The 9,802-nt window shown below is 55.7% G+C and overlaps 1 protein-coding gene across 11 annotated transcripts in view; it reads left to right on the top strand.

The window, feature by feature from the left end:
- Positions 1-296: 296 nt before the first annotated feature.
- Positions 297-9,802, top strand: part of TLE3 (TLE family member 3, transcriptional corepressor) — a 47,110-nt gene continuing 37,604 nt past the window's right edge. For 9 of the 11 annotated variants that reach the window (XM_027569252.2, XM_027569251.2, XM_027569257.2 and 6 more), the window contains exons 1-4: positions 297-427; positions 999-1,099; positions 1,596-1,659; positions 2,672-2,716. In XM_027569252.2, the coding sequence (XP_027425053.1) occupies positions 404-427; positions 999-1,099; positions 1,596-1,659; positions 2,672-2,716 (234 nt within the window). In that variant the 5' untranslated portion in view covers positions 297-403. Of the gene's footprint in view, positions 428-998; positions 1,100-1,595; positions 1,660-2,671; positions 2,717-9,802 lie in introns of those variants that run through there. The other 2 variants (XM_027569254.2, XM_027569256.2) reach the window with 2 other exon arrangements.

Here is a 9,802-nt window from a genome sequence, read left to right as displayed (position 1 = left end):
GGCCCGCAGTCGCCCCAGGAGGGGACCCCGGCCTCGGGACCCCGCGCCGGAGCCACCGGGGAGACGACGATGTCCGCGCAGCCCCGGGCTCTGACGCGCTCCCCGCAGTGGGGGGAAGGCGGCCGGCCGCAGCCCGCCGAGCCCTAGGCGCACAAAGCCCGCGCCCGCCGCCCGGCCTCGGCGCCGGCCGACGACTTTGCCGCCTGCTCCGCAGCTCTTTGTCTCCACTTGGGGCGGGCGCCCGACTCTGGGATTTCGCTGCGAGAGCGGGCTGGGGGGGCCGGGGGCGAGCTCTCGGTTTCCCGGCCGCCCCCCGCTGGGGCTTGGCTCCCCCCTCCCCCGCACCTCCCCGGCCCGAGCTCTCCGCGCTTCCACGCTCTCGGAATCACGACCCCTCCCTGCCATGTATCCGCAAGGCAGACATCCGGTGAGTAATTGCAACTCGGTTTATTTAAGCATCTATCATGGCAGGGTAAACGAGGCAGTTTATCTGGCACCTCCATTTTGCTTGTTGCTACCTTTATGGTGAGTGTGTGTGCGTGTGCGTGTGCGTGTGTGTGTGTGTGTGTGTGCGCGCGCGCGCGTTCACACAAAGGGGATGGGGATGGGGGGGCGCCGTTGAGAGAGGAGGTTAATTCCGCCCGAGTGGCGTGGGGGGCTGCCAGTGTTCCAGCCGAACTGTTTGTTTTCACGCTGCCCCCCTCCCTCTCTCCCAAATCTCCCCAACTCACCCGGCTGTCTCCCAGTTCCTGTCTTACTTGGGAATGGGAGCCCACTCGTGCAAGGGATGCAAGCCCCGGCCGCCTGTAGGGAGGGATTTGGGGCGCCCCCCCCCCCGACGGGCAGCTGAGAAACTTGCTGGGAACGTTCTGGGCTGTGAGGGTGGCCTCCCGGGTTGGGGAGGGGGGAGCCGGCCGAAGCCGCCGGGGGACTGGAGCAGCCTGGAGCCCCGTCTGACGCCACCGCCCCCTCCCCTGTCTCGTCTTCGCCGGCTCTAGGCTCCCCATCAACCCGGGCAGCCGGGATTTAAATTCACGGTGGCTGAGTCTTGTGACAGGATCAAAGACGAATTCCAGTTCCTGCAAGCTCAATATCACAGGTAAGGCCGGTGGGGGCTGCCCCGGGGCCGGCGGGGAGCGGCGTCCCCGCCGCTGCTCCTGCCACCCCCCGCGGGGACGGTGGGGGCTCCCGACCCGGGGCGGCGGGGCAGCCGGGGCCTCCGCCTTTTGTTTCCCCTTTCCGAGCGCGGCGCCTTAACCCTTTGCTGCCCGCAGCCTCCCGGCTCCGCGTGCCGTACGCGGGGTGAGGGTCGGGGTCGCGGCGGGCTCGCTCCGGGTTCCGGGGGTCGCGAGCCGTCCCCCCCCACCCTCCGCGGCCCCGAGAAGTCCACGCGCTCGGCCGCGGGAAGTTTCAAGTTGTTTCACTCCCCTCCCCGCGGCGGGGACCCGAGCCCCCTCCGCGCCGAGGCTGCGGGATGACCGGGGTACCCCCGGGGGAGGTCAGGAAGTGAAGTGGCTCGCGGAGGCCCTGACGCTGGAGCCTCGGAGGAGGCTGCGCGGGCTCCAGGCCTGAGCCGGCTCCTCCTGCCCTCGCAGCCTCAAAGTGGAGTACGACAAGCTGGCGAACGAGAAGACGGAGATGCAGCGCCATTACGTGATGGTGAGAGGCGGCCCCGGGCCGGGGCGGGGGCGGCCCGGGGGCGGGGGTCCGAGGACCCTGCAGCCGGGTTCCCAGCGCGCCGCGGCCAGCCAGCCGCAGGGCAGCCCTGGGAGCCGGTGTCATCCGAGTGTGCCCCGACCCTGCGTGAGGGTGGGCGAGAGAAGGGGAAAAAGAGAAACAGAGAAACCTAAGTCCAGGCGGGGCGCTTTGGCGCTACCTCTGTGCCCCTTTCATTTGTGTTTTCAAGGTTTCCCAGAGGGCTGGGTGCCCTGTCTTGGCCAGTAAGATAGGATTGGATCAGCACACGTCAGGGTTGGATAAAATCTCTCTTAGAGACCTCCTGGGAGTGTTTGGAAACTTTGCGGCTTTGCAGCCCTGGGATCTAGCCCGAGTGGGACAGAAGCCCTCTTTGCCTCCCCCATTGGTTACCCCTGGGTTTTGTGAGCATGGAGGAGCCTTTTAAAGCCCTCTGCCTCCATTCCCCTCCCTCCTCAGGGATACCCCAACTGAAGAATCTTGTCAGCCTTGGGGCAGTAGGTAGACTCTCACCCCTTTCCCAGCGGCTGGCTGTTCAGTGAGTTTCAATCTTCTGTTTGTGAGAGGACAGGGAAGGCACTTAAGCGCCCTCCCTGCACTGCTTTCCACATAAGAGGCCTTCGACACATTGCTAAATAACTCTCAGAGGACAAGAGGGTCCCAGTGTACACACGATTCCCTGTTGAACCCGAACCTTGTATAAACAGGATATATGGCACATGGGACGCTTGTGGGAGGGAGGGTTTGGCTCCTCGTACTATTGCATATATGATGTTAGAGATGAGACGGGGACAGCACTCGCCCCTTGTCAGCTCTTAAACCCCTCTCTGTAGCTGGCGTCGCGGTTTGGGGTGAACTTCTTTAGCGGATTTATCATAAGAGTATGACTTGGCCAGAAACCTGCCCCAAAAGCCTGATTTTGGAAAGTGGACAGATCAATGTGTTGCCCGTTAATGGCGATTCTTTTTACTTTTAGTACTATGAGATGTCCTATGGCCTGAACATTGAAATGCACAAGCAGGTAAGTGCTTGTTTTTTTTCTAAAAAATCTGATGGTTAAAAACATGTAACACATGAGTTTCTGATAGCCCCTCCTCTTTGAAAATGAGCCTAGCCCTTCTGTTCTCCTCCTTCTCCTTGAAGAGTGAATGGATCCAGTCTTTGAAATGCAGGGTCTGAGGTGTTGCTTATTTCTTGGACATGTTGAGTTTTTAGCAATAGAGCTTGTGGAATTAGTCCTGGTCTTGGATCTTGGTGGAAGATAAAGGAGCAAAGGGAAAGTTGTACCTTAAGGATCTGCTTTACAAACTCCTAAAACCCAGAGAGGGCTGGCTGGCTGCTTTTAAATGTTTTAATGTAAAATTCTCGAGAGGAAATGCAGGTGGGGTGTGTGTGTGTGTGTGTGTGTGTGTGTGTGTGTGTGTGTGTGTGTGTGTGTGTGTGTGTGCTGTGTGTGTGTGTGCAGGAGGGGGTGTGTGTGTGCAGGAGGGTGTGTGTGTGTGTGTGTGTGTGTGTGTGTGTGTGTACACACACGTACGTACGCCGGCCCTCGCAAAAATTTGATGTTCTGCCTTGATAAGATTAAACTCCAGAAGTCTTAAAAGCCAGGCCGAGCTGTCAGAATTTAAGGGAACAAGCGACTAACTGCTGAAAAATACGAATCCAGGATGAACTACAGCAGTATAATGCCTTGCAGTTCCAAGGCCGCTTTCTCCTCTCTATCTTAATTTGAAGGCAGCCGGGTTCCCATTTTACAGAGAAGGAAGCTGAAGCAGAGAGGTGAAGTAACTTGCCCAGCGGCAGCCTCGCCAGGACTTTTGAGATGGCTGGTAGTTGAGCTCAGCTTTGAAATCCTGAAGTCAAACCAGTTTAGCTAGTGTGCTGTTGTTTGATGGATATGTAAACTACCTCGTATTGTCGCTCTTCTAATAACAGTATACCTCAAACGGAGCAAATACAAACAGGCTTTATCTCGGTGCATATCAGTAACTAGTGCTAGGCTGGGCTGTGGGAGAGGCCTGTTTGTGTATTTGTGTTCCAAGGAGAGGCTGCCTGTAATTTGGCTTGGCCAGCGATTAGAAGTGACTTGGCACGAATAAATGGCGGAGACCGGTTGTTCTTTTTAACAATTGGTGTTCTTGAAATCTCAGAAGGCTGTTGACTCATTCTAGCCTTTGGTGACCGTGACTTGAATGGATTTTCTGCCTTAAATGAACAGTCGTTTACAAGGTCTAAATTTTGTTCTTTCAGGGGGCAGGGACCCGGGCAGGTGAGAGGGGCAGGTGAGAAGGGCAAGGGACCCAGGCATGCTTGTAGATTGCTGCCTGCTCCAGCGGCTTCCTCTAGAGCCTTTTGGATCTGCACTTTCCTTTCTTTATTGGAGGAGCCCCAGTGTTAGGTGGAGGGCAGCCCGAAAGGGGCCTGAGTTCATGGAGCAGTGTGGGAAGCCAGTCTTTGGCTTCCTGAGGGGTTATGAGCTCCTTAGGAAGGCACAGGAAAGCTACCAGCTTTTTACTTTTTGACCCACAGGAATCATAAGCAAACACGGCTGTGTACATAGAGATGTTTCTTTTCAGAAGAATGAACTGGAGACAGGTTCTGCCCAACTTTAGGTGGGACCGGCCGGGTCTGACTTATCCAGTCCGAATGCATGCCACGGACCTGGGGTCTCAGGTGTTCAAGGACCTTGGGGTGTTATGCAAGGTGCCCCTTCCTTCCTTTCTCAACCCCCTCTTTTTTTGTCCCCCCCCCTCGGTGCTTGGTTTCTGGGGTGTGTTTAAAGAGGGTAATTGCACCCAGGTTTAAAATTTATAGCAGCAGTTATTCTAAGAGCTTCGTAATTAAGGTGTAATACGTCGTTGCATGTTGAGGTCTGCATGGGTGGTGTTCCCCACGTCTGTGAGTGGATGGTTCTTTGGCACAAAGAATCCACCTTGGCTGGTGGAGCAAAGGTGTTCCCGGAGTCCTGGGGAGACTCTGAACTCTGGAAGAGTTAACTGTCCTAATGCCTTTGGTGGTGGTGTTTGCCTCAAGAGCAGCTGTGTGCATCTGGGACCTCTGGCTATTCCCCAGACACGGGGCTCTTAAGGGGAGAATGCCTGAGGTTTGGCGACATGGTCTCATTGTAATCCTCCCAGCTGCTAGAGGCAGACAGATGGGATTCTTTGCACCCTTTGTATAGGCCAGGAAACTGAGGCTTCAGGGAAGCCAGTGGGCCAGAGCTGGGACTCCAGTCCAGGCCTCTGGATTCCCCCACTGGGCACTCTGACCCCACTTGCCACTCACCTTTGCCTTCCAGCCAGTTCCCCTTGGCTTCCCAGCATGAATGAGTGTGCTCTGAGCGCCAGGGCCTTTGCAGGGTTCAGGGCACTGTCTTGAGTGGGGTGAAATCGCCCCATGGCTGTGGAGGAACAAAGAGGCAAGGAGGTGAAGAAACCGGGGCTAAGAAATGCAACCCTGACCTAATGGGGCCGGCCACTCCCTAGGCTTGCGAGGGTTCTGTAGAAGAAAACCCAGCCACTAATTGTAGTGTGGGTCTTGGGTGCATTTGGCGGATGGTGGTTAGGCCTGAGCAAACAAGTTTATCAGCTGACCTGTTTAGCGGTTGACTGGTGTTTTATCTGCACACACAATCAAGTGACTGGAGTGCTTGAATTATTCATGCAGTGTCCTGCCCTCTAGACTTGACTGTTCGTGTGATTACATCTGCCTGGAACAAACAGGCTGGATTCTTCATCTTTAAGCTCAGGGGTGGGGGTGGGGACTGGCTGTACCTTATATGTTAGGTGGGCTCCAGAGCCAGTACCTTGGGAAGTGTGGGGGTCTTCAGCCTGCTCACGTGCATCACACCCCAGCTTTTCCACCAACTGCCACATTTTTTTTTTTTTAAAGCTCTTCTTTGCTGTCTCTATGGGAAATGCTTATTAGTTGGGAACCTCAGGTTCTGCCAGATGGGCCCCGATTATTGACAGAGGGCAGCTGATGAGGTGCGTCCAGCCCATTTCTTCTTTTACCTAGAGGTTAAACTCACTGTGGCTGGCTCCTTTCCTGGCTGTTTCTGTCTCCTTCTCATTCTTTCTCCAAGCTGTCAAATCCCAGAGAAGTAATAAATGGGTTTTCCTCCTACTCCTCTGCCTACCTCCCTAATTATGGCAAAGCAAGATTACAGAATCACGGGCCAGGCCTCAGCCTTCCAGGGGTCACCCACCTCCTCCAAGCTCCTGCTTCCAGGCAGAATGTCAAGGGTGATTCGGTGAGGCCAGGGAGGCGATGGGGGCTGCCCAGCTCATCCTCGTCGGTTCCCATCCTGTTCCTGCTGGGGCTCTCCAGTGTCGGCCACCAGTCACAAAGCCGGCTTAGAAAGGAGCGCCCCAAAGCACCTTTTGGGCATTGGGTTGGAGGCAGGAGAAGCTGGGTCAGGCCATCTTCACCCTCCCCTGGTCAGCGCTGAGGTTTCAAAAGAGGACTTGAGGCATTTGGTACTCTGGGGCAGCGCCGTGCCAACGCCAAATGGTCACACTTTTCCTGCAAACCCAGAGGAGCAATGCTTCCTCCAGGTTTCTTTTGGCATCCCGGAACTGGGAGAGCCCTTTGGCTTCTCATCCAAACCTTCCATGTTACAGAGGAGGAAACTGAGGCCCGGGAGGGGAGCTGAGCTAACCCAGTCACCCAGTCCCATGTTAGTGCTCGGGCTGCTCCTGGGGCCTTTCATCCTATCCCCAGGGCTCTGTTTAGCAAGATTCAAGAAGTGATGCATATTTGTTTACTAACCAGTCGCACTCTGTGGCTTTAAGTATTATTGCTTCTTTCTGTTTATTATCTCCAGAAGCTGAGGCTACAAACCTGGCTATACCAAAGTACAAAGTACCCCATTTCGGGTTGTATAACCATATCAGCTGAACACTTTTTTGCCAACAGTCCCCTTCCGAATTGCCAGCTATTTGCACAACCAGTGATGTGATATGCGTAATAATAAACCGAATGCATAACTAGCAACCCCAGAGGTAAGGTTCACTGGCGAGGTAAAGTGGTAAAACCTGTGAACTTTTTACCCGAGGATACAGAAAGCCGTGAACACAGGGCTGAAGAAGGAGATGGCAAATCTCCGTCCCCTCCCCTCTCATTGCCTGAGTAATTAGGGGCTTGGCTGGAAGATCTCTAGGTACTAGTTGAAGTTCTGTGACGATCACTTTTGCAGGTGTGGGTGGCCAGAGGGAACCAGCAGGTGGCAAGGTTACGAAGACCCGGCCCAGGAGTGCCTGTTTGGGTGGCCTCTGGGTTGAGCTAAGAGGAGATCCGGAGTAGTGTTTTTTCCTGGCATCCAAGCACCCCTCTTAGGCCCTGGTTTCCACCTAACCTTTCCTGGCTGGTCACTCTTGCCTAGGACAGTCTTTCTGCAGTCACACAGTTCCTCTCACTGCCCTGGGGGCCTGCCATGGTCAGCTTTGGGGTGTACCGAGCTCAAAGTCCGCTTTCCCCCAGCCCCAGACTGCCTTCCACCCCAGCCTTCTCTGGGCCCTTTTTCTTCACTGCCCAATGAGCTGTACAGAGCAGGGTTGGTGTGGTTCTCTGGCTCTTTCCCTTCTCGTACGTTTGGTCATTGGGATGACCTAGGAGATGGGCACAGAAATGGCTCCTGTCCTTACTCAAGGACACAGAGCCTGGGTGGGAAACCTGGCTTCTTAATAAGACTCCTTCCATGAACTCTCCTGGACCAGGGGCCCCCAGAGGGCACAGAACTGAATCTCCCTTGGGATTCCTCCTCCTCCACTTAGTACAGGAAGGGTCTGGTCTATGTCAGAGGCCCTTCATTTCCATTTTGTCCTAGGAGTGAGTCGGTCAAGGAATGAGCTCCCTTTTCCCTCCTGCATGGGAGAGTGTTTTTTTATCCAGATCTGTTTGCACAAAATACAGGGACACGTGGGGCGAAAAGGTAGTCAAGGCGAAATCTCAGTGGGGTTTCTCCCTGTGATCTGGCGCGCGCATGCTGTCCTTTCTCACACTTCAGCATCTCCTGTTTGTAGCCGAGGAAGCCCCTTGGCTCGGGTCTGTTACATGCCCTTAGCACGAAATAGGTGCTCAGTAAACACGCCGGTTTTCCTTTACTCTGAATTACTTGGGTTGTCAGAGGGTGGGATTCCGATTCCCTGAGCTCTGGCGGTAGGAAGTGAGGGTTTTAATTGTGGGTTGGCCACCAGCTCTGCAGGCTTCCTCCTACTGTTCAGCATCCAGTTTCTTCATCAGGAAAATGAGGGGGTTGGATTCCTGCCAGAACGGTTATTAGGGGCCTGGGATGTGCTGGGTGTGGGCTGGGGCTGATTACACAGCCGAGTAAGACACCATTCCCTCCGCTGGGGAGTTGGCATCTAAATAAGTCATGGCAGTGCAGTGAGGTAAGTGCTAATATGGCCCAGTGTCACTGGAGGAAGACCCAGGACAACAGCTTATTCTTCCCCAGAAAGGGGGGGAAGGGGGGAAAGGGGGGGAAGGGGGGGAAGGGGAGGGAAAGGGGAGTTGGGTCAGAGAAGACTACACCGAAGGGCTGTTACCTGAGCCCTAAAGGGAGGGCAGGGGTTGCTGAGGCAGAAGCCAGCAGAGAGGAGGAGGCTTCTCCCTCTCTCTCTCTCTCTCTCTCTCTCTCTCTCTGTGGCAGCCGCTCTTGGAAATTGGAAAGGCCAGCGGAAGCACAGTCCACAAGTTGGAATGCCTGGGGTGGGGGGGGTGGGGCTCCACTTGGGGAGTGAGGCGAGGTGGTGACATTTTGCAGCAAGTGATCTCCAAGGCCTCTCTGCTCTCACACTCCCGACTCTGCGGCTCCCTCTGTCCCCGTATGGCTCTGCAGGGCTGGCCCTCGGCCATCTGCCCCAGGCCGTGCTTGGTGGGGGGGGGGGGGGGAGGGGAGGGGAACGCCCCGGGCTGGCCGAGGCCTCCCGCGCCTGCACACCGCAGCGTGCCACCTTGAACTTTCTTCCCCAAAGTGGCATTGCCTCCTTTCCCCTGTGGGTAATTCTGTAATGACTGGGTCTGGCCCGCCCCTCCCCCATATTTAATTCTCATCAGCCAGCTCTCTCCACTTTGCTATTAATGATAGCAGCCAGCAAAATAGCTTTCAACATGCCATTGACAGTCTGGTTTAAGAGAGCACTTGAAGTAGTGCTAGACAGCTGAAAGCTCCTATAATTGTGTACCAGAGTGAGAACTGCGTGCTCGAGGGCCTTGTTTTTATATGCTTAAAGGGACAATATCTTGTTTTCAACAAATGCTCCCTGAGACTCACGGCCAAGATGCTGGCTCCTCTCGCACGCCTCTCCTCTCCCCTGGCTTTTTCTTGCCTCTCTCCTGCCTTTCACAGGACATGTTCCCCTCTCAGGTCAGGGCTGAGGAGAGACTTGGGGAAGGGGGAGATTTCCTGCCTGCACCTAAGTAAGGACTGTGGGGTGGGCTGGTTTGCTGTGAGGCCTTGGCCACTGCTCACACCCCCTGGCCCCGTGTTCCTGGGGGAGGGACTGGGAGTGCTGTTCTCCCCTGCGTACTGATTTTGAGTTCTTTTGTTGGCTAAGGATGTCACAGCCTGGGGGGGGGGTGGGTGTGGGTGTGGCAGGCTTCCAGGGAGTCCTCTGAATGTTTCCGGGACGGCCACCTCTGGGGGAGGCTACAGGGGAAGGCTGTACTTACTGGAGAGGCGATCAGGGACCTCGGAGCCCTTGGCCCCTTTCAAATCAGATTCTGGGAGGCCGTTCATTGTGCAGAGGCTCCTCTAGAAAGCACGAGGGTCCGTAGGGCAGGGACTTACTCTTAAGTGGAGGTTCATGCAGGGCTTAGAGGCTTAACCAGGGGTCGCACCTACTCAGCCCTGGAGATTGAGCCTGAGAACAAAACCTCCCTCCCCTTCACCCCAGCCGACTTCATTACTCTGAAGATGCAACACAGCCCTTTGGGCAGAGGTTTCCTTCACCCTGCTGTCACCAAAGCTCCCCTTCACCAATGGCATCCTTTGAAGGGTGAAGAAAGAACTAGAAAGCAGGGCTGGGGCCTCGAGTCTGGCTGTGGCAAAGGCTAGGATGTGGATGGGCTCGGTTTGTGTGTCCAGAGGGGCCTCCTCCTTCCA

This window comes from Zalophus californianus, chromosome 6 (assembly GCF_009762305.2).
Source record: "Zalophus californianus isolate mZalCal1 chromosome 6, mZalCal1.pri.v2, whole genome shotgun sequence".
Lineage (NCBI taxonomy): Eukaryota > Metazoa > Chordata > Mammalia > Carnivora > Otariidae > Zalophus > Zalophus californianus.
This window is presented reverse-complemented; position numbering and strand designations above follow the sequence as displayed.